General features: G+C 40.6%; 2 protein-coding genes and 1 non-coding gene across 8 annotated transcripts in view; 1 reads left to right on the forward strand and 2 right to left on the reverse strand.

Moving 5' to 3' along the window:
* Positions 1-20,401, reverse strand: part of LOC123585523 (LRP2 binding protein) — a 38,275-nt gene extending 17,874 nt beyond the window's left edge. For 2 of the 6 annotated variants that reach the window (XM_045453815.1, XM_045453791.1), the window contains exons 1-6: positions 20,289-20,401; positions 17,942-18,049; positions 12,184-12,294; positions 10,783-10,909; positions 9,955-10,067; positions 8,155-8,268 (exon numbers count right to left, since the gene is read on the reverse strand). In XM_045453815.1, the coding sequence (XP_045309771.1) occupies positions 8,155-8,268; positions 9,955-10,067; positions 10,783-10,909; positions 12,184-12,285 (456 nt within the window). In that variant the 5' untranslated portion in view covers positions 12,286-12,294; positions 17,942-18,049; positions 20,289-20,401. Of the gene's footprint in view, positions 1-8,154; positions 8,269-8,538; positions 8,545-9,954; positions 10,068-10,782; positions 10,910-11,338; positions 11,598-12,183; positions 12,295-17,941; positions 18,050-19,268; positions 19,418-20,288 lie in introns of those variants that run through there. The other 4 variants (XM_045453806.1, XM_045453798.1, XM_045453837.1 and 1 more) reach the window with 4 other exon arrangements.
* On the reverse strand, positions 1,399-1,505 carry LOC123596585. Its single transcript, XR_006711756.1, has one exon. It is a non-coding gene; the product is annotated as a U6 spliceosomal RNA (small nuclear RNA).
* Positions 20,280-24,230, forward strand: ANKRD37 (ankyrin repeat domain 37). Its single transcript, XM_045453892.1, has 5 exons — positions 20,280-20,386; positions 20,595-20,747; positions 22,896-22,987; positions 23,530-23,733; positions 23,981-24,230. Coding segments are annotated over exons 1-5 (477 nt in total). The 5' UTR covers positions 20,280-20,359; the 3' UTR covers positions 23,982-24,230.
* Positions 24,231-24,245: the final 15 nt, after the last annotated feature.

Consider the following 24,245-nt stretch of genomic DNA (forward strand, 5'->3'; position numbering starts at 1 on the left):
TCATATGAATTCTAGAATCATCTTGCCACAAGCCATAAAAAATCTTGTAGGAAATTTGATTCTGATTGCATTTAATACGTGAAGTTAAATCTGGGGAGTGGGTTAGAGGGGCTCCTGGGTGGCTCAGTCCGTTCTGTGTCTGACTCTAGTTTTTCGCTCAGGTCATGATCTCATAATAGTTTGTGAGTTTGAGCCCCATATTGGGCTCTGCTGACAGTGTAGAGCCTGCTTAGGATTCTCTCTGTCCTCTGCCTCTCTCCCGCTCACTCTCTGTCTCTCTCTCAAAAATAAACAAGTAAACTTAAAACATTATTTAAAAAATCTGGGGAGTGGATTAGAGGGCAGACGTTGAAACGTATTGTCTCTGGAAAACAGAAGCACAGTTGCCTGATGAGTCCATAGACTGAATTTCCTAAGTCAAATTTCCTGCAATCTGGCACTAAATTACACTCAAATGTTTACTGCCTTATGCTAAAGGAAGGGTTTAAAAACCTTTTTAGAATTCTGTGAGATGGGGAAAGCAAAGCTAAAACAGGTGAACTTGTCCTCACCGCAATTTTATGTCAGCCAAAAGTTTGTTGCTTTATTCATTCCCTGCCCCCTCCCCCCGCAAAACTATTTCCAGTTTCCATTTGTAGCTTCCCTAGGTGTTGGAGCCCACATGTGATTATCATTCTCTATGGGGTAATAATGACCTTTGAATGCTCCTTGAAGAAAACAGTTCAAATCTACCACGCAAAGCATATATGGTTGAACCAGAGTCTGGACCAAATTAGTATCAAGAACATTGGTACGTTAATAAAAGAAAGTGATAATAATGAAAAGAGATATTTGCCCCTTTACTGTGAGTTAAAGGTATTATCAAGCCAGTGTAATTCTAGGTGAGAATTACAGCGGCCATCTTGCTTTGCTCCGCTGGCCTCCATATGTAATCACATTCGAGCCATTCTCTTTGGGAGTTGCCATGTGCCAATGCATTGAACCTGCCAACTTCCCTGGTTCCCCTACTTCTTCATGTCCTTAATTCTCACCTTTTAGGCTTATTCTGCGTCTGTCACCATACTCATCCCTTCATTCCTCTTTCCCTCCTTGACACTCATTTATCTGGCAGATAAACTATTTCTCTGCCTACTCAGATGCACTCAAGCAGCTGCACATGGCTGGGAACAAACATAGCCATGGCGATAGGTCCTCCTGATCACAGATTTCAGAGTGAGCTCTCAGCCCTGGCAAACAATACCATCAGTTTGCTGCCTCAGTGTTCTCTCCCACTTAACCTGGTAGGGAAGAGAACTATTTCAAACTTTATCCTGTCTCTTTACACTTCCGCTGCCCCTGCCCTTTCCCTCATTCTCAGCCCATGCTTCACCTTTCGAAAATTTTTATTTATATTTTTATAAAAACATGGGGTGATTCATGACTTTGTGAGTCATCCTCACATGCAGGGACTATGCTAATTTTCTCTGTCCTTCCAGTTTTAGTGTACGTACTGCTGAAGCGAGTACGTGGCTTTTCTTTTATGTCACTGAGAAAATAGAAAATCAAGAGAGACACTGAATCTGTGAATTTACCTAACTCATCCTTTTCCCCTCTCTGCTAGATCTTGTGTATCAACTTACAAATACACTGTGGTATCTCTGGACCAGCGAGGACCCTCCCTCGAGTCCATGACCTCGTTAGTGCATATGCATTTGTTCTGCTATATGACAAAACTCAGTGCTTATGCCCAACTCCTCACCTCCATGCGTCTCCTCGGCCCACTCTGACTTTGGTCCCTTCTCCCTCCACTGAAAAGGCTTTAGTCAGGGTCTCCGAGGAGATTCGTCTTAATGTGTCTAACAGTAAGCGCTCAGTTTTCATTATACTCACCTCAACAGAATTTGAGACAGATGATTACTTCCTCCTTGAAACAGTTTCATCATCTGACTTCCAGATCACCACACACTCCTCAACTTCCTCTATTCTCCCTGCTCCTTCTCATTCTCTTTTGCTGGCTATTCTTTCCCCTCTGACCATTAAATATTGGAGGGCTCCCCATCTCTGTCCCTGGCCTTTTCCTCTTCTCTGCGTTCACTCATTCAGCAACTGCATCCAAATCTGGTGCCATAACTACCAATGGTCCACCGAGACCCCCCCCCCCCCCCCGCCCCGATTTCTCCGGTCCTGACTGCATCACTGAGCTCCAGACTCTCTACTTGACATCTCTGCACAGGTGACTTAACGCATACTTCAAAAGTTAGGTTTTCTTGTCACATCCCAAACCTGCTCCTTCCTCAGTCGTCCCATTGTTGTTAAATGGCAATATCACCCTTGATCCCTCCCCTTATTTATTATTTATTACTCTTGGCCCTCTCCCAGTCCATTAGAAGGCCTGTATCCTCTTAAGAGTATATTCTAAATCTCTCCACTTTTCTGTATTTCCACGAATGGTACTTTAGTTAAAGTGGTTTTATCTGAACCCCAGTGGCTTCCCAATTGGCTTCCTGCTTCTACTCCTGCTTCCATTCAGTCCATTCCCCACACAACAGACAAAATGATTTCTTTTAATGGAAATCCTATTGATTTCCCTCCCTTTCAGTGTTTTCACATTACATTGATCACACAAGCCAAACTCTTGGCCCTCGTTTTCCAAGTCCCATGTGGTTTGGCCCCATCTCACTGGTTTGACTACACTCCAGTTTTCCCTCCTTCCTCAGACCTTAACACTAGGTATTTCCTCTACCTGAATGTGATTCCCCAGACCTACATACATGGTCTCTCCATCTTGTTACTCAGTTTTTTTTTTTTTAATTTTTTTTTCAACGTTTATTTATTTTTGGGACAGAGAGAGACAGAGCATGAACGGGGGAGGGGCAGAGAGAGAGGGAGACACAGAATCGGAAACAGCATCCAGGCTCTGAGCCATCAGCCCAGAGCCCGACGCGGGGCTCGAACTCACGGACCGTGAGATCGTGACTTGGCTGAAGTCGGACGCTTAACCGACTGCGCCACCCAGGCGCCCCACTCAGTTCTTAATTCAAGTGTCAGACAAAATGATGGAACAACACAGGGAGGAAAACTATAATCCCAGAATGAAATGTTCGGGAATGACCAATGACTGGGAAGTTGATAGAAGTAGGAAAGTCAGTGGAGTGGAGGAGAGCTCATAGCTGGAAAATGAATTGGGGGGTGAAATGATGCCAACTCCACCTTTGAGCACATTGGGATAGGGAAGGAGAGCCCTCGACCTACACAGAGGTGGTTATGGGAGAGCTAAGTTTCCGATGAGGCAAGGAAGGGAAAGAAATAGTCTGAGAAAAGCCTGAGGATTTGCCAGCTGGAAAGTTTAGGAGGGAAGGCAGCCATAAGAACAGGAGAGGAAACAGAAAGCAATATGGAGTCAAGTACGTGAGAAGACAAATGACCAGAGAGGCATACGTTGTGTGTAGTGGCCGGAGGTGATACAGCTGTGACGCTTGGTGGGACCGAGTGAAGTCAGGGTTCCAGATGGAATTCTGATGTCTAGTTCAGGTACAGTCACAGTGGGTTAGCCTTATGATGCCTGGTGAAGCCCCCCATGTCAGCAGACACTGCAAACTTGGGACTTGAATGAGGGTTTGGAAGGGCAGTTATTGCTTTTGAAACTGAAGAATTTACCAAGTAAATGTTACTTTATATGGGCCTCTAGGTGTCCAACTAGCTGGCTGTCCATGGGAACACTCCAAATCGTGCCCTTCTTTGGACCTTCAACGTTGAAGTCTTTGGATGGACGGGACGTAATCAGATTTGTATTTTGGAAAGACGGCATTAGTGGCAGTTTGAGTAACTAGTCTGGGACCAGCACAGAAGCTGGGGATCTACTTCTGAAATAACCCAGGTAATGGGTCCTGTGAGCCTGAACTGGAAGAGAGGGAGTGGGAATAAAGGACTGGGGACAGATCTGAAAGATATTCAGGAGAGAGTATGAGTAGGTCAGTATGACCCGTGAAAAAGATTTTATTTCTGCTTCGAAAAAGACAGTCTCTGGTTTGGGCTTTTAACTGTAAGTGGCTATTCCTAAGTTATAAGGAAACATAATTCCTAGTATTGTTTTTTTTTTTTTTTTTAAGGTTTTCATTATGAGTAAGTCCTGGGTTTTATGAAATGCTTTTTCAATACATACTAAAACCATCATATGGTGTCTTACTCAGGCTACTAAAGTATTATATTCATAGAGTTCCTTAGGTTGAATTGTTAAATTTCTGGGCTAAGTTTTACTTGGTTATGATACTTCATTCTTCTAAGGAAGCATTGATTTTTCTTGTAACAAGGGCAAATATTTTATTATCTTAACAGCTGCTACCATACTTTTTCTTACATAGGATCTTACTCTAGAAAAGTCCTTTGAAAAAGCCTTTTGAGGTGACTCTGATAACAATGTGGTCAGCAAGGGGCCACAAGATCAGTCAATAAATATGATTGAGCATCTACTGTGGTTCTGGCCCTGTTCTAAGTCTCTAGGGGATTGAGTCGTGAGCAAGACAGATGAAACCCCCTGATTCTGTAGAGCTTACATTCCAATTAGAGATAAAGAAATTAAGCAGGTAACAAATAACTAAGGTAATCATTAAAGTTCGTGAAGAAAGGAAAGGGTGTTGATTTTGATAATATGGCCACAGAAATCCTCTCCAGGAAAGTAACATGAGGGAAAGGCAAAGGAGGAGATGACTCAATTACTCTGTTTGAGACAATGGGATAAATCCATTTTTGGCATCAGAGAAAGAGAGGGTAGAGGGGAAAGACACGAGGGGGAAAGGGTGGGGAGAAAATACTCAGCAAGTTCATAAAGAATCACGTGAGGTAGTGCAGCCACAGAATTTCTTCCAATTTCCAGTTAATTTTGACAGCCAACTAAGTGTAATATCTCGTTGTAATGAATATAGATAAATACCAAAGAAGAGAGTGGCACAATGACAGAGTGAATCTGAGTCTTGAGACTTTTTTGGTATTTTTTTTTTAAAGAGCACCTTGGGTTTTTAATGACTTAAAATTGATGTAAAAATAATAGTCTCTTGAAAATCTAACAGAAAATCAATTGAATAAAATAATTATAATACTTTCAATCCTATCTGAATTTGCAGGCAAAACAATTATGGAGAATCTGAATCACTCGAGACCAATTTTTTTTTTTTCGCCAGATATTTAAACGTTGGAGTGTATCATTGAAATAATAAGAATAGTAATCCTACTACTTAAATAGGCTTTATCTTACTATGATTAATCTTGTTTAAAATATTTTGTAGAACGAATTTTAATACTATTCCCCCAAAACTGCTTTATTAATTGAGGATGAGAAAAGATTCATAAGATCAGTATGTCAATTTACATTTTTGATTTTATTTAGTACATATCATAGGATATGATGGTCACAGAGATTAGGTGGTAACTGCCTTGAAGAGTATGGTTAAATGGACTCATGATTGGTGTTAAGATTGCTGTTCTCTAGGTTTCTCTAGTTATGACTTAGAAGTGCCCGGCTGCCTCCATATACAGCACAGTTAATGGGTAGTCATGCCAAGCCTACATCAGTTAGTATGCTGAAATGTGCAAAGAGATGACTGAGGAAGCTGGATCCAGGGTACTGAAGGAGGTTTCCTAACATTGCTCATGTCTCTCCCTCCCTCTGAATGCCATTCCTTCCTTACCTTCTATGCTGTGCTTCTCTTCTAAGCGTCGGCGGAATCTCCCCTGACCCCTCGTTTGTGCCTCGCACATGTATTGTCTCAATCCAGGACTCACAACTGCACTCATAGTTATTCTCAAACTATGCGTTCCTTTTCATACTTATCTTTGCTTCTCTATTATCTCAGACTGTTCCTTCCTCGTTAATGTTTGTGGAAGGAAAGAGTGAGTGAATAATGCAGTGAATCCAACTAAATAAACCAGGGTCGGATAAATCACAAGAGTAAGCACATACCTCGGGGATTGTAGAGTAGGTGCTCAGAGTGCAAAAAATAGGAAGGGATTTTTTAAGCTGCTTTCGTGTCCTTCAAGGCAATTCCAAGGATGACGACCACCCCTGCGAATGGCACCAGTGCACAAAGAAACTCCACTGTCTCAAAGAGTAGGACTTGTGTGTATTTTAAGCAACAGGTTTGTAGGTGAACTAGATGTGGACTCCAAGGGATCGAGAGATGCTGACTAAACATCTAGGAAGTGGGAGGCATTTGTCTGTATGGATCTCAGAATGAGGTTCTGGTGTGAAGACAATTTGGAAGTCTTTTAAAAGTCTAGGTAATGTCAGCCATGGACTGAATGAGCTTAGTCAGGGAGAGAGAGCAGAAGAGGGCAGCAAGGGCCTAGGTTCTGACACACTTCAACACCTAGAAGAGAAGCCACTAGCAAAGGTGACAGAGGATTGGCTACAAAGAGGCAAACAGGGAAAATAGTATTGCCAACACCTAGAGGATGGTGGAAAGAGGTATGTACAGTGTGAGTGAGAATCAGACAAAATAAAGATGTTTCAAAGAGGGTTCAGATTGGATTGAGAACAATGTAGTCATGGATTCCACGTTACTACACTTTTTTAATTTTTATTTTTTTAAAGAGAGAGAGTATGCAAGCAGGGTAGAGGGGCAGGAGGAGAAAGAGAGAGAATCCTAAGCAGGTTCCACACTGAGCGTAGAGCCCAACGTGAGACTCAATCCCACAACCCTGAGATCATGACTTGAGCCGAAATCAAAGACTTGGACCCTCAACCAACTGAGCCACCCCATGTTACTACACTTTTAACAGGTTAAACTGTAAACGGGTTAAAATAAAATATCTTGCATTTAATGCAAATATTTGTTTGATCATTCACTTATTTCATCATATGCTATGATTCTAAAAGAGTAAAAATTAAGTATTTCAGGAATTATAGTTCCCATCATTAATTTTATACAAGATAAAATCAGGAAAGAAAACACTCATCGAATGCTTACTACATGTGCCTTGTGTTATTTTACATGTTGTTCAATTTCATTAACAACCATGTGACTTAGGTTGACGGTTTTTATTTTGCATGCTGGCTCCAGTGGATTGAACTGGTAATGTAATCTTAAAGCTTTGTATTGATAAAAGTTCGGAAGCTATGTCTGGATTCAGCTAGAAGGGGGGCCATGATCAATTTTCAAGGTTGGCCATGGCCAAGGGAGGAGGAGGAAATGACAGATGTATCTCAAACTTATGTTTATTTATATTCATTTTACAAATGAAACTAAAGCTCAGAATCCCATAAGGAATAGAGAAAATTGTCATACTGACCTCCAAACCTCATAGCTTAGTTTATTCTTTCTTTTATCTGCAAATATTTACAAATAAATGAGGCCTAGAAATATTATTGATATACATTAATTTCACCATTATTAAAATGATAATGTAGATTATATTTATTGACAAAGACAAGGACATTCAAAATACATTGTTAGGTGAAAAAGGATATTAAAAACCATTATGTATAGTGTAGACCTACATTGAAAAAGTGTGTGCGATGTGCCCACACATACAAACATATATATGTATATATATAATTTTTTGCATGGGGCAATACATGGAAGAATATACTTTAAAATAATAACAGTGTTGGGGCGCCTGAGTGGCTCAGTCGGTTAAGTGTCCGACTTTGGCTCAGGTCATGATCTCACGGTTCGTGAGTTCGAGCGAGTTCAAGCTCCACGTCGGGCTCTGGGCTGACAGCTCAGAGCCTGGAGCCCGCTTCAGATTCTGTGTCTCCCTCTGTCTGTCCCTCTGCCACTTGCACTCTGTCTCTTGCATCGTCTCAAAATAAACATCAAAAAAAAATTTTTTAAATAATAACTGTTCATATTTGATAGTAGAATTTGGTGATCCTATTTTTACTTATTTTTTAACTTTTCTCCATGTTCGTGTAGTTTTGGAATAACTTTTAAACATAAAGGAAAACATTTTAAAACAAAAGTGTCATTGACAGTCAATGGTAGCAAGGAGGGGGCAAAAAGAAATACTGTCTTTCACATATATGTAAAAATGACTACTGCTATCCTTTAAATGCTAAAAGGATAGATATTATTGAAATAAAAGTACAGAAATATAATATTAAAATATAAATAACCTGAATCATCTCAAAAACCCATTAACAATGAAATCTTAAACATTGTGAATGAAACAGTAACTTACAGCGTCTGTAGGTGTCCCCAGCCCATCATAATACATTACTCCTAGCTGGTAAGTTGCTTGATGGTCTTTTTCCTTGATTTCTTCAAACTGTTCTAATGCTTCTTCATACCATCCCTACAAGCTCCCAGGAAATATTGAATTATTTTTATTATTACCTTAAAGTCATCACAAATATTTAATTCCCACCTAAATCTAGGTAGGAGCATCAAATATAGCAAAAGACAGCAACACACTTATGGAATTTGGAAGTAAGGCATCAACAGCAATCAGCACACCATAAAACCAATTAAATAGGCCTAAATATGACAACAGAGGGAAGTGACTAGGAAAAATCTGGGTGAGACTCTCTTTTGTTTTTATTCTTACATTTGGATATTGCCAAACCTCTCTCAAAATGATAGCCTAACCCTCTGCTCAATCCATGCTGCCATATGACCTGCCACTCCTAGTCTGAGACACTGCAGAGCTGGGGCCAGGGCATCAGAGAAGATGTGCACATCAGAATATCCACCATTATTAAATATCCACTATTATTATAACTCATGGCTGCCAATGTTGCAGTTCTCCAGCTAGGGAGAAGACATGGAAAAACAAATGTGATTCTCTAAGATTTTTTCTCCTATACTTCCTACAGAAACCTACATGTTGGGGCACCTGGGTGGCTCAGTGGATCAAGTGTCCTCTCTTGGTTTCGGCTCAGGTCATGATCTCACAGTTTCATGGGTATGAGCCCTGCATCGGGCTCTGTGCTGGCAACGTAGAGTCTCCTTGGGATTCTCTCTCTCTCGCCACCTCTCTCTCTCTGCCCCTCCCCCTGCTCATGCTGTCTCTGTCTCTCTCAAAAATAAAAAAAAAAATAATAATAAAAGAATTCATGTTTTAAGGCTCCTCAGCAGTTACAATCTGATAACAACTATGCTAAGGTGTAAGGCACTAATATGGGGCTAATGTCTTAATCCATCAGGGAAAATGTCCTATACTAAAGAATGAATCATTTGTAATCGTGGAAAGAAAGTCTGCTACTGAACTGGAAAGTTATTACTCAGGAAGAGCAGACCAGAGAAAAACAACTTCTGGAAGACACAAAAACAACTGAATTCCTTTTTCTCATAAACTCGAATTAATCAACAATTTCATAAAATTAATAAAAACATCACCAAAATACTAGCAAATACTAATTTTAAAGAACACAAAATGAGTTAGAGACCTAGCTGTTAAGACTCATTGTCCCTTCTGGCTAATGTTTGGCCTAGATGTGAAAGAGCTGGAAAAGTCAGAATACTCTATATGAAGGAAGAGAAGGGAGGAAATAGAAGTTTATTTTGAGAGAGAGCTTGTGCACATTTATAAGTTTATTTTGAGAGGGAGCTTGTGAGCATGAGCACTCACAGGGGGAGGGGCAGAAAGAGAGAATCCCAATCAGGCTCCACTCTGTCAGCACAGAGCCCTATGCAGGGCTTGATCCCCATGAACTGTGAGATCATGACCTGAGCCCAAATCAAGAGTTGCTCACTTAACTGACTAAGCCATCCCAGGTGCCCCTAAAAATTACATTTTTAATTTATAGTGTGAGAATGGATTTCATACCAAAATGACTCCTACAAATGACTTTCATTAGAATGACTTTTGTGAAGGAAGGTCAGATATCTCCTTAATATATTATACTTAAAGGCACAACCATAATCTAAGGAATTTAACAGAATTCCCTTTGTATAACAATGTAAGGAACTCTACAGGAAATTTTGCTCTGAGGATCCAACAACAGCATTATATGAAATGAAAACAAACAGGAAATGATACCTCTTCAAAATACAGTTGACCTCGTAGGAAATATGCCACAGCATCCCCCCGTCTTATTCTTTCCTTCAAGAGCTGCAATGCCTTATCCACCAAATTAGCATGGCCGTAATGATCTGATTTTAAAAAGGTGAAGAATTCCATCTTTAGCCTTACGATACGAATTTTCTCTCTTGAACACATGAATTATAAAGAACTCATCTGGCACTTGTTTCTACTAGTTTCCTTCTTAGTTCTCATTTGTGAAACTGGCCTCCTTAGTTCAAGGAAGAAGGATGATCATGGTACCTTACACCGTGCCTTGTATAATCCTGAAATATTTATTGGTTGGTTTCCAAATTAACCCTGTTTACTACTAGGCAGGTGCTCTAGCAATGCAGTGTGCGTGCACAGTTCTTCAGGCAAAGCTGCTCTGTGGATGAGTGAAATTCTTAATTTGAGCCTTCATTAGAACTACTCTAACCAAATGAGCTAGTAACCATCCCCAATTTAATATTATTAAGTCTACAGAAACCAGTGGTAGCTTTAAATGCCATTTCAAAGTAAAGTGTGGCATTGCCACTTCTTTAATAGAAGTGACATCTGGCTTCTCTTTTCCAGAAGGCTGTCCTAAAGTCCTGAGAGTAAAACCAGGTTTGGGATCTGATTATGAGACTTGTCCACTCACGATTTGCTACCACATAAGCAGTAATTCCTCAGATTCTTACAGGAAAGCTAAAAAGGACCATAAAGTTAACTGCTTCCTTGACAGCAAGTAAGACTCCTATTTCTTGTCTTTTTGCTCTGGTGTACTGAATTGCCTTTTAGTGAGAATATTATAAGAAGTTGTACCAGTCTTTTCCTTCCTCCACTGGAAGAATTTTGAGTTCTTAGCACCATACTGGGAGAGAGCGGTATAAAAGGGGTTCTTGGGCAACTTTTCACTGGTCAACTTCATCCTGTTTTGACAATGTGTATTCTGCAAAAAAAGAATGAAAAACGGGATAGTAGAAATATCTTCCTCCAGAAAAATGCAAAAATGCTCCATTCTCGCTTGGCACTCGTTATAAAAAAACAACCTCCCTGCACTTGCCTAGCGATACAGGACCAAATGACCAGCTGGGAATGTATTCTTTCTGAGGAACCCAGGGCTGTCCATAGCTAAGAGAGGCACAGTCATCCTGGATGCCTGTGTCCACAGCGTGAGGCTAACGATGGGCGCTGTTTGCAAGTCCTGTCTGGCTCTGAGTTCACGTGCTGTGGTGTGGGTCAGGTCACTACCACACCTGCCACCAGTAGGAATTGGTGACACCTCCCATAGATACAGTTCTTGTGCACTGGTACTTTGCCTTCTAACTGCAGCTCATGACACTTACTCATCTCAAATTAAAGCATGTGTCCTTTTTACCTGGGAATACACTTTATTTTAGCTGTGTTGTTCAGTTTTATCTTCCCGTCTGTACTGGACTGCCATGTTTTAAGATGGATCACAGTTGGATGGAAAATCGCAGCCTTCATATAAAATGTAGAGGCCACGTCATTTGGGATGAAGGAGTCCAGGTTGGCCTAGGCGAGGGTAGTGAGACAGCAAACTCTGTTGTTGCTATGCTTTTTTGTTTACTCCTTGGCGTTCTGTTACAGCTGACTTTTCACCAATCAGGAACAAGCTTCCAGGAAAGGTTCCCGATTGGTGGTGAAGAGAAGAATTCAGGAGACCTTTAGTGTGATTGGAAAGCTACATTTATACTATTATGTGAAACTATTTTGGAAAATAAATTGCTTCATTCATGAGAATGAAGTGCAGAAAAGGGGCATAATTCAGCATAGTAGGAAGAAAAAAATCACAGCAGTATCTTTGTTATTTTGGAAGAGGCATTGAATCATTTGAAAAGTCAACTTCCTCATCTGTGCTTTGGACTATAAGCAGTTTCAACTAGAGGAATTCCAAATGCCTGTTGCTAGATATATAAAATTTTTTGATTATCTGATTCCAAAAATCTTATGTTGACATTAGTGAATATGAAGGTTTCCAATGAGCTTTGGGGTGAAACAATAATAGGTAATTAGAAGAAAGCCAATCCAAATAGGATGACGTAGATAGCATTGTCAATTTACAGAAAAACTGGTTATAGAAGTTTTTATTTGACTGAAGTCATTAAACCTGTGTGCTACTGTATCCAAAAAGGCTAAGAAAAAACTTGGCATGTTCAGGAAGGCCACTGGACGGAAATGAAGCAAATCAGAAAACAATACCTTACCTCCTTTGAACTCACGATGCTCTCTGTGGCTCCAATACTGCACAAGGTTTTTGTTGCTGTGGCTTGAAAGAAGAGTCAGAGAGGGTCTAGAAAACATAAGCAAAGACTGAACTCTTAAACGCCAGCTATTGCTCTTTGTTCTGAGTGCGTTACAGGCACCAACTCCTACAAAACTTTATGACATAGGAGCTATTATGAGGCCCATTTAACACAAGAGGACACTGAGGAGGGTAAGTAACTTGCCAAAGGTCACAGGGCTAGGAGGTGGGACAATTAGGACACCCCAGGACCTCTGTGCCTCATCATTACTCTATACTGTTCTCCAAAAACTGGGACTAACATGATTTTTTTAAATGGCAGGACTCCTGTAAGAGGATACCCCCCCCAAATTTAGCACTTTTTAGTTTTAGAAAATGTGATATGAGAAGATTTTCAAAAGGAAAGTATGAGTTTATTTCTGTCAAATCTTGGGATTAGATATAAAATCATTTGAAACTTGACAACTGTTTGCATGACATGCTGTGAATTTAGAAAATTCTCTAATTAATTGGTGATCTGAAAGAAGTCCACAGTTTTAAAGGGAAGGGCTGGTGTAGCGGATGCTGACGGTGCCCTTCCCAGATCCTCTTTACTGGCACCCCGTCTCTAGCAGCTGTGAGTGTTAATTGGAAATAATTCCCAGCTGTTCCTTCTTTCTTTGTCCCCCTGCCAATCATGAGTCCCCTCACTCCTGGACACTTTGCTCCTTCTTTCTTGGAGACAGATCACGGGCCTGAGCATGTGGAAGGCCAGCTCCTATTGAGAGACACAGTCTGCCATGAGTCTTGAGCATTCTGGCACATCCTTGCTGGGTACGTCAAGAGCACAACTGTAAAAGCCATGACTGCTTTTTAGATGGGTCATTTCTCAGGGTTGTTTGCAGAGAGTAACCTTGAGAGTTAAGGCGGTATCTCCCCACAGAGAAAAAACAGGCTTACTTTTATAAAAAGTACTGAATCCCTCCTCTCTCCTCCCTCCTCCAATGCTTAGTTCTCCTCTCTTACAAGGCAGCCTACTGAATTACAGGCATCCATCATGGGTCCTTTGTATCACCTCTGTGGGATTAGGGGTCATGGGGAACCCACCTCAGCATCGTGCTGACACTCTGGCTCTTGCTTTTGCCAGGAGTGATAAAGTCATTTATCTCTGACCCGGGAGTCTTGTGTGTTCTGCCAACATCCATGAAACAGGCTAGCTTGTTAGTTGTAAGTAGGGTATAAACCTCAGGCCCTGCACAGTTCTTGGTACCCCTTCGCCTCAAGGTGAGATGAACTCAGAAGTGTGATATGTTCTCTCTGAGATCAGAATGAAGCTAGTTGCCATCCGAGCCCACATTCCTACTTAGCATTTCCCCCTCGCCAGATTGTAGTGGTTTCACTTCCTCCTCCTGAGAGCACCTCTCAGCCCATCACTTGAATAAAAATCCCCAGCTCAGACTATGCTTCTAGGGAACCCGACCTCATACGACAGAGGAGTATGGAGGAAGAGGTATTTTATTCCTTTCTAAAATTGTCATAATAAAGGATAACTTCCCTTCCAATGAAATGTTAGACACACTATACTGTGCCTAGTATGTATGGTGTAGTATGTGAATTTTTGGATAAAATAATATATCATTGATAAGAGGACTAAAATTAGCCTAATGATGAATAACTAATTATTCCGGATGCTGGGTGACAGGAAGGAAAGAAAGATTTGAGAGCAGGGTAGGTCTAGAGAGACTGGAGAGGTAAGTTCCAGCTACTTCTGTAACAGCAGAGTCATGCCAAATAGAACTGCAGGACAGAGCTGTCTCCTGAGGACTAGATGAAGTGAAATGACTATTTCTTTAAGATCCAGGCAGGTTGGGGCTCCTCTGTGGTTATGCCTTAGCAGGGATTCGAATCAGAATGGAAATAAAAAGAAATGATAAGCTTGAAAAATCAGGGAAAAGAGACAAGTGTTTAGAACAGACTAGATTGTAGTAACTAAAAAGAGGTACTACAAGTGAGAAATCATTGAGTAAGGCTTAATTATAATGCCAAAAGACTTCTAGTTAATTTTTTTAAAAATTAAAAAAGAAAAACTGAAAAGCTGGATATAAAAGAACTGGTGGATAGATGTGTAAAGAATGAAAAACAGTACAATTAACATCCATTGGCTGCCATTTAATGTTTAAAAGGTACATTACCTGTAAGGCTCCTGTATGTTCCTCCTCTTTAGATTCCTCCTTTTTCCCCGCTTCCCCCCACCCTACTCAAACACCACCCCCCCATTCTCCCCATAAGCTCCTTTTCCGTGTTTCTTGGCCATTCGAATTTCTCTTCTGTTAAGTATCTGCCTTTGTGTTGTTTGTCTTAATGATTTGTAGTTCTTCATACCTCAGGCGTGTCTCTTATAAATAGGATACATTTAGATTTGTTGATTGTTTTTTATACCCAGACTGATACTCTTTGATTATTACTGGTACGTTTAGTTCTTTTACAATTATTTTAATCACTATTGAGTTGGAATTATTTTGTGCTTTTCAGTTCATCTGCCTTATTCATGCTTCATTTTCTCTTTTGTTGCCTTCTGTTGGATTTATTGAATTGACTAGGTATTTATTTTGCTTTGGAAATGTTGAACTTCCTGAGCCTTGGGTTGGGGTCTTTCAATACTTCTAAAAAATTCTCAGATATAATGCATTTGTGTTAGTTTCAGTTTCCTAGAGCTGCCGTAACAAATTACCACAAACTTTGTGGTTTAAAGCAGTAAACATTAATTCTTTCATAGTTCTGAAGGCTGGAAGTCCAAAATTGATGTGCTCTCAGGGCCATGGTCTCTCTGGTTCTAGGGAAGAAACCATCCCAGATTTCCTTCCTAGCTGCTGGTGGTTGCTGGCAATCTAACTGCTCCAACAAGGTCCAAACAGTCCATTTGGATTTTGGCAAAATCACATTCCATCCTTGGAGAATCTTGGGTTCTGTTGCACCAAGTAGCCCTTAAGAAAGTACCTTTTGCTTCTGTGTTGATCATACACTCAACCCAGTATACACATCTGGGTTGGCTTGATACTTCATTCATGTAAAAATTTGTATCTTTGCAACTCCTAAATATTAATTCTCATCAGAGTATCCCTTCCTCTTTAAATTTTTTTTTAGGTAAAGATGTAAACCTTTGGGAATGTGATAAAATTGTCTAAAAATGGCTTGTAAATTATTTATGGAATAGCAAAAGGTAATTTAAATGTAAAACTGCTGTGAAAATGAATTTAAGTATATTAAATAGTGTCTTTTATGGGTTATTCTTGTGTTCCTGTGTAGAAAAGAGTTAGCCTAGCTGGCATGAGGCTGCCATCTATATTTGTTTGTTCGTTTATTCTAATTTTTTTTAGTGTCTATTTATTTTGAGAGAGAAAGATCATGCGGGCAAGAGCAGGAGAAGGGCAGAGAGAGAGAGAGAGAGAGAGAGAGAGAGAGAGAGAGAATCCCAAGCAGGCTCCACACTATCAGTTCAGAGCCTGATGTGGGGCTCAGACTCACAAACTGCAAGATCATGACCTGAGCTGAAATTGGGAGTTGGATGCATAACTGACTGAGCTACCCTGGCACCCCGAGGCTGCCTTCTTTAGAAAGGCATCCTGACAAGGTTGGTCCTTGGTTGGCATTTGGGAACTTGACACTCGAGTTGTCCCCCAGCTGACAAGACCAGTTTGCACTGTTTCTGTTGCTTATATAAACAACGTGATGATGTATGGTGAATATGTTTTCCTTCTGGATTTCTGTAATTTTAGTATTTGGAGAGGATGCCTACATGACCAGCCTCCAATAAAAACATTGGGTCCTGAGTCTCTAATGGGCTTATTGAGGCAGAAACATTGCACACACCATCCTGCATTATTCACTGCTGGAGAAAGGAACACATTGGTATGTTTCTTCTTGGAAGTGGGTGATCCATAGGCCTGTGCTTGGATTTCTCCAGACTCCATCTGTTTTTTTTTTCTTTGATGATCCAATGTATATTCTTTTCACTGTAATAAACTTGAGCCGTGAGTACAACCATGTGCTAAGTCTTAGACTATGTATCTTAGATACACAGCATCTTAGACTATGTTGTAAAAATGTGAGCCTACACATTTCATGGAACTCTTGGTCAAGTTTTAAAAATCTCTGTTATTTTTTGTTCTTAATTTAATTATTTTTGCTGATGTTTCTAATGAGCTTTTTTGAAACTTAATGGTTGGCTTAATCCAGTACTAAAATAATGAATAACTATCTTTAACTAAAGAACTTCAGGTCCAACACTGAAGTTCTTGTCATAATACATAAACAGTTACTGGTGCCCATAAATAAGTGTTCTGGGCAAAAATGCAAAGGACTGTGTTTATTGTTATTGTTCCTTTCATTACTGTTGTCTCATACTCATTAAAAAAAAATGGTAGCGTTCATATATTAACTGGAAGCATAATCTGTACATATATGATGGAAACTTAGAAAAGAACATTATAATTATTACTGACATCTCAAAAGACAATATTGAATCGGGTGGTAGTCTTCTGTTTTTTCTTTATTTTTTTCCTCCTTCTAGTTAGGTCTATTTGCTTATTTAAAATAAAAACCCAGTTAGAGCTTTTTCCATGCCCTTCCTTTTGGGTGTGGCAAATTTACATCATGCCCTGAAATGAAAGAAAAAAAAAAAAGTGTGGGAAAAGATAGGATGTCTTTCATTACCAGAGAAGCACTGAGTGGGAGAGCCTGGTAGCTTTTTCATTTTTCTGCAATTTACTATGCATTCTGTGAGTATATAAGCTACTCTTGGAAAGACTGATTTTTAAAAAAATTTTGGTAATTAGGTAGTGATTGGTTGTGAAAACTTTGTGAGATTTTTTTTCTTTGTTTGACTAAAACTAGCTTCATAAGCTTTTAGATATCTTCTGTCATTACTGTATTTGGAAAGAGGGTTACTGAAAAGTGAAACTAACTATTTGAATGAAAACTTCAATAGCTGTGGTCTACAGAAAGATGGTTTAAGTGGCCTCAAGTCTTCCTTTTTAAAATGAACTTCATATTTTTAGAATAATTTGAGATTTACAGAAAGTTGCAAAGGTAGTACAGAGAACTGTCCTGCTCAATTTTCCCTATCATTTTTGTTTTTGGCCAAGTACTCTCAAAAATTTTTTTATTTGAATGTAGCTGATGTTACATTAGTTTCAGGTGTACAACTTAGTGATTCAACCTTGCTATACATTTCACTGAATGAAAGAGTTGTTTTTCTATGGATTTTAGTATCTATGGATATTCTCTAAGGACTTTCTTTTGCCTTAAAGAAGCTGATCTCAGTAACTTCAAATCTACCAACGATAACCAAAATTCTTTAAAATTTAGATATAAGAATGTGGCCTCTGGGGTCAAATGGCCTGAGTGAGTTCAGCTCTACCCCCTAATAATGATATGACCTTAGGTAAGGTATTGAACCTCTCCAAGCCTCCATTTCATTTCCTATAAAATGGAGAAGATAATAATACCTATCTGTATGAATCTTGGGGCACAGCAAGTCTCAATGTCAGTTTATTTTAATAAATTGGAATAGACGTTAGTGGTCATTTAATATAATTTCTTTTCCATCACTGCTGTATGTGTATCATATACTGCAAGGAGACTGAATTGCACATAGTTCTAGAAGCGCTGGAAGATATTTTACACTCCTGAGAAATACTCTTTCCTTCACGGACTGCCTAACAAACTCCTACTCACCTTTCAAGACTCAGTCCACATATCTTGCATTCATTCGGTCACTTCGTCATCATCCAACATTTTTTATAAACACTCACTCTAAATGGCATCCTCCTTCTGGAGACACATCTACCAGCAAAGTAAACATAAATAACATTAACACTGCTTGAAAGAGTGCCTGTTGAATATACATCTCAGACCATCTTCCTCTTCAGAAAACTCATCCCACCTGCTACACGTTCAGAAATAACTCCAGCTGCTTGCTCATAAGATAGTATTTCTTCCCCAAATGTATTTCTTCTGTATATTTTTGTGCTCCATCAGCTTTGTTCAGTTTTTAGAAAGCTTTTAAGCTCGTTATTAACAGTAAGCCAGATACTTAGCTGAGACATCGTTTTTCTGAACCATATTGTGAGCAATGGACAAGTAGGAAGTGATTAAAGGGAGAAAAGCTTTAACAACTACTCACAAAATTCCCTTTCCTCGTGAAACTTACATACATAACAAAAAGTTAACAATAATTACCAGACTTAACACGTGCTGAATAGAATCTTGTTTTAAATAAAATGGATGTAATATGGAGGCACATGCATCACACAGATATCCCATTGCATGTGTTAACTGCAATATAATGTTTAGAACTCTAAGAACTCTGACAATACCTTACATCATTTAAGAATTCGTGAAAATGAACATCTGTGCAAACCTGAAGCTTAATTAAATGCTTTAAAAAAAAGTGCTCACCTAATTGATAAACATGAATGGAAAAGGGAAATTGGCAGTAAGTTCATGTGTTCTCACACATCTCTAACATTCTTCAAATATAAAAATATTTTGAATAATTTCAGTATAAAAAATACAGAACACAAGCACTGTTCTAGGTGTTTGAACATAAGTATATATGCACATTTATGTTCAGGTACGCATATGAACAAGAACGTGTAAAACTACCCTTGGGTCAGTGCCTAAGTATAATAAATTTACGACTGCAAAATTATTTTACGGCTCTAATTATGAAATAAAAAGGACTGTAACCAAAATTAGAACTACAAGGCCGCTCAAAGACTTGTCCTCTAAAAGCATAATAAACACAAACTCTTTATCAGCCCTACTCTCAAAGGAATCAGTAGGAAGGAAATCACTGAGCTTGAATTTTAAGCTAGATTAATCTTGGGGGCGGGGGGGAAGGGTCTAGGAAAATATAGTCAAGAGATTACAGATGTGGCCGAAGGCTACAATTTGAAGTCAGGAAGTCTGTTTCCAAAGTTGCACAAAAAGGTATGACTCAAGCTGAAGAGAATGAAGAGCTCCAGGAAAGCCCTTCTCCACCCCCACCCACCCCTCTCACCCTCTGAGCAGCTGGGAGGTCCTGCCTGCCCTGCCGCGGAGGAGCAGCCCCGTACATAGGTCACAAGCGTTCGTGGCCTGGGTCCCTTCGTCTGTCCTTGAACACTCCCCACAGTGAGTGTTAGGGCTGACACGTGTCCTCGTCCCTTCAGCAAGCCTAAGGTTAATGGCCTGGGCACTCAACCTTTTCACAGGCGACAACCTCAGGGGCGTGCTTTAACCTTTCTCCAGGAGGGGACCTATGGCCACGGTTGGCTTATTTTACAGGATTTCCCAGTATGGGCGTGGTGTCACAGAAAAGGTCCGGTTTGATAAATTATTTAATTTTGGGGGTGGTCGGAGCAGCCCTTGCTCTAAAACTAATCACTTTAGTTCACGTTAACCCTGCCGGCTCTCGCTTTCCGCCCTAAAAGTCCAGAGCGAGGGTGACAGGCGAGCGGGGGGAGGGGGGGAGGGTTCCGAATTTGAACGTGACTGCGAAGGAACTCTGATCCTTCCTCCGGAGCCAGAGGGCGGGGGACGCGGCGCCAGCACCAAGCACAGAGGCTTCCAAAGGCGGTGCTGCCGGAGTTCCCTCGTTTCCTGGTTACGTGCGTGCTAGCAGAAACGAAAACTGCCGCTTCTCCACAGGGACCAGAAGGCTGGACACGCTAGTGTGAGACGTGTCAAGCCAAGCGCCCCCCATGGCCGCTGCCGGAGCCCAACCGCCAGGCGCCCTCTGCGGCGCACGCGCCTTGGGGCTCCGCGGGGGCCAGTGAGGGCCCCGCCCCGAGGTGGGCGTGCCTGGCGTCTCCCGCCTGGCCAATCGGCTGGCGAACCTGAGCCTTCCTCCTCAGCTAGCCTCGCGGTTGCACGTGCCAGTGTTTGTGTACGTGCGGCGGTCGCGGGGCGGGGAAAGGCCGGGCAGCTGCGGGTGAGGCTGCTGGGGCGCGGCCGGGGTTGGGGCGCTGCCGCGAGGGGCCGTCCCACTGGCCCGGGCAATCTAAATTCTCCCGCACTTGGGCTGGCTGTGCTCGCTTACCTGCCAGTCCGCAGCGCCTCCCCCGCCGCTTTGCTCTCCCAGGGCCTCCGGTCCTCTGCGTTAGGTGGAGAATGCTGTTGCTTGACTGCAACCCAGAGGTGAGACTCGGGCCCCTTTAATCCGGCAGGTTTACGCTTCCGGAAGTCCGTCTGCTCGGGAGCACTAGCGAGGGTGACTGACCGCCGAGCGCTGCGGAGTCCAGCCTCTTCAGAATTAGATTTGGGGAGTGGGGGAAGAGTTTCAACCGCGGGGGAGCACGGGACTGGACAGAGGCAACAGGGGTGCTAGAGCTGTTTTTTCCCGCAGGTGGACAGTCTGAAGTATCTGCTGGAGGCCGGGGCCTCGGTCAACGCACCCCCGGATCCCTGCGAGCAGTCGCCTGTCCATTTGGCCGCAGGTGGCGGCCTTGCTTGCTTTCTTCTGTGGCAGCTGCAGACTGGCGCTGACCTCAACCAACAGGTAGCTAGGTTACTGATTGTTGCTGTGTGCACCCTGCCCTCCACCCAAATCCACACAAACCCTTCTTGGACGCCAAAACGTCAAGTTGTTGCTGTTATAGGTCTATAGCAGCGAAGTCCAAAGGATAGAAAGTGAGACTCTTAAGTAATTTAAAATTTTCTAGTAGCCACATTAATGAAAGAAAATGAAACATGAAGTTAATTTATAATGTAACTCAGCTTACCGAGAAATGATCATTTCAGTGTGTGATCGGTATATAACATTACTTACAGATATTTTCCATTTTCTTTTCCTACATCTTTTCAGTCTGGCGTGTGTTTTACATTTATAGCACATTTCAATTCAGGCTGACCACATTGCAAGTGCTCATTAACTATATATATGACTACTGGCTACTATATTGGAGAGCATACATAGGGCTACAGTTTATTTCAAAAGGAACGATTGCTGCGTTGCCAAATTAAAAGTTTCAGTGTAGTAATTATTGAAGTAACAATTGTGAGGCAAACTCAACCATTACAGTTTCCTATAGAACTTTCTTACGGTAGTCTGCATCTTCCATTGAATATTAAAGTATGGTGAATTTAAATTGTACTTTTTTTTTTTTTTTTTTTTTGCCTCTGTAAAACTCTACCTTGCTTTTGTTCACCTAAATTGGAATGTATGTAGCTGTGGCTGCACGTGTTTGTATTTATTTATTTATTTTTTTGGTTATTTTTAAATTTTTTAAAAAATTTACATCCAGGTTAGCATATAGTGCAACAGTGATTTCATTAGATTCCTTAACGCCCCTTACCCATTTAGCCCATCCCCCCTCCCACAACTCCTCCAGTAAACCTGTTTGTTCTCCATATTTAAGAGTCTCTTATGTTTTGTCCCCATCCCTGCTTTTATACTATTTTGGCTTTCCCTTCCCTTGTGTTCATCTGTTCTGTCTCTTAAAGTCCTCATATGAGTGAAGTCCTATATTTGTCTTTCTCTGACTAATTTCACTTAGCATAATTTCCATCCACATAGTTGCAAATGTCAAGATTTCATTCTTTTTGATTTCTGAGTAATAATCCATTGTATATATATATACCACATTTTCTTTATCCATTCATCCATCGATGGATATTTGGGCTCTTTCCATACCTTGGCTATTGTCGATAGTGCTGCTATAAACATGGGGGTGCATGTGTCCCTTCGAAACATCACACCTGTATCCCTTGGATAAATGCCTAGTAGTGCAATTGCTGGGTCGTAGGCTAGTTCTATTTTTAGTTTTTTGAGGAACCTCCACACTGTTTTCCAGAGTGGCTGCACCAGCTTGCATTCCCACCAACAATGCAAGAGATCCTTTCTCTGCATCCTCGCCAACATCTGTTGCCTGAGTTGTTGATGTTAGCCATTCTGACAGGTGTGAGGCAGTCTCTCATTGTGGTTTTGATTTGTATTTCCCTGATGATGAGTGATGTTGAGCATCTTTTTCATGTCTGTTAGTCATCTGAATGTCTTCTTTGGAGAAGTGTCTATTCATGTCTTTTGTCCATTTCTTCACTGGATTATTTGTTTTTTGGGTGTTGAGTTTGCTAAGTTCTTTATAGATTTTGGATACTAACCCTTTACCTGATATGTCGTTTGCAAATATCTTCTCCCATTCCGTTCGGTTGCCTTTTAGTTTTGCTGATTGTTTCCTTCGCTGTGCAGAAGCTTTTTATTTAAAAAAAATTTTTAATGTTCTTTCTTCATTTATTTTTTAACAGCGAGAGAGACAGAACATGAGTAGAGAGAGGGGGAGACACAGAATCTGAAGCAGGCTCCAAGCTCTGAGCTGTCAGCACAGAGCCTGACGCAGGCCTTGAACTCACTGTTTGTGAGATCATGACCTGAGCCGAAGTCAGATGCATAACAGACTGAGCCACCCAGGTGCCCCCAGAAGCTTATTTTGATGAGGTCCCAGTAGTTCATTTTTGCTGCACGTTCTTATTAATGAAAACTTTGTATTTAATGAACACCAAGTGAAATTTATTTAAAAAAACTTGAATCAAAAAAATTCAGTACCATGTAGTTCTAACTGGCTTTCTTGAACAGTAATTAGATTTTACCTGCTAACTTCTACAGAGAGTGTTGTGGGGAGAGACTAAAATATGCTGTCCTATCTTTAAGGATGTTTTTGGAGAAGCTCCACTACATAAGGCAGCAAAAGTTGGAAGTCTGGAATGCCTTAGCCTGCTCGTAGCCAGTGATGCCCAAATTGAGTAAGTATAAAATCAATGGCTTCAAATTTCAGAATTTTCTTGAACTAAAGCTAATCAGACTCCTGAAGCTGAATTATGTGTGGTTTGATGCTTGCCTAATTGACAATGTGGAGTTATCATTTAAATGTTGACTTAAGCTATTAACGATACCTAATATTATCACATTTAAGTAAAACGTGGATTCTTAGCAATGAGAGGTGCGATTCTTTTCCTCTCTTGTGGCAATATTACATTTTAGTTTGGGTTTGGGATAATCCCTTTGATACAAGTTCTCACTGACCTCCTTTGAGTATTACTTGTTATATTGAGCACAGAATATTCTTTCATTCACAATGGAATGTCCATTCTGTGCTGAACTCTGTGCTAGCCACTGAAGTTGCAGTAGTAAGGGAATATTGGAATTTCCCTAGGATTCCTTTACTTCTGTTCTGAGACCAACATTTGTATGAGCCCACATCTCCTGTGTAGAAAGACATATTTAAGGAAAAAAAGGCTGAATAATTGTCAATTTTTATGTAACTCAGTTTTTGTCTTAAATTCAGTTTATGTAATAAGAATGGGCAAACAGCTGAAGATCTAGCTTGGTCATGTGGATTTCTAGAATGTGCCAAGTTTCTCACAACAGTTAAGTGTATGCAGTCAGTAAAATCAAGTGAGCCATCGGATAGAGATCATTGTGTCCCAGGGCTTGGACAGAAACGAAGTTTTCGAAGTGCAGAAAATACAACCGGGAAAAGGAAGTGTTGGTAAGTAATTCAGTTCTGTTTTCTTCCTCCCTCGGAGATCTCTTATTTAGTACAGAATTTATTGTTTCATTTAAATATTGGCAGCCTAATTTCTAGTGTATCTTTTTATTTTCATTAACACATTTTAATACTGGTTTTAGTAACTGCTGCTAGATTCTAGAGGTCAGAAATTGTCCTGCATGATGGAAGGCTGGGGAGAAAACCTTTCTAAAAAAGTTTTTAATGTCACTGTGTTTTTTAACAACAGATTCATGCTGGTTCTGAAAAAGTTTGAAGAAAGCCTTCGCTGCGTGCAGGTCTATTGCTCAGCTACAAGCAATGGCTTTTGGCTCACCAGGTGTATCAAAACTCCTTCTAAGAAGGAGGAGAACTTTCTTCTAAGTGAAGATAGCATTTAAGAACACATGTTTTTACATGCCTATAATATTTTGGTTGTGCATGCTTTGTCTGTTAAATTATTAAAGAATGTTTAAAGAATAAACTGTTTTCTTTGTGTACAACTTGTGGAAAAA

The sequence above is a fragment of the Leopardus geoffroyi genome, chromosome B1, assembly GCF_018350155.1.
Source record: "Leopardus geoffroyi isolate Oge1 chromosome B1, O.geoffroyi_Oge1_pat1.0, whole genome shotgun sequence".
NCBI lineage: Eukaryota > Metazoa > Chordata > Mammalia > Carnivora > Felidae > Leopardus > Leopardus geoffroyi.

Bases quoted from the DNA above. Each gene is read 5' to 3' on its own strand.
- ANKRD37 (XM_045453892.1), top strand. From the start codon at position 20,360: ATGCTGTTGCTTGACTGCAACCCAGAG. The intron at 20,387-20,594 runs GTGAGACTCGGG...TTTTTCCCGCAG, and splicing joins TGCTTGACTGCAACCCAGAG to GTGGACAGTCTGAAGTATCT. The intron at 20,748-22,895 runs GTAGCTAGGTTA...CCTATCTTTAAG, and splicing joins GCGCTGACCTCAACCAACAG to GATGTTTTTGGAGAAGCTCC.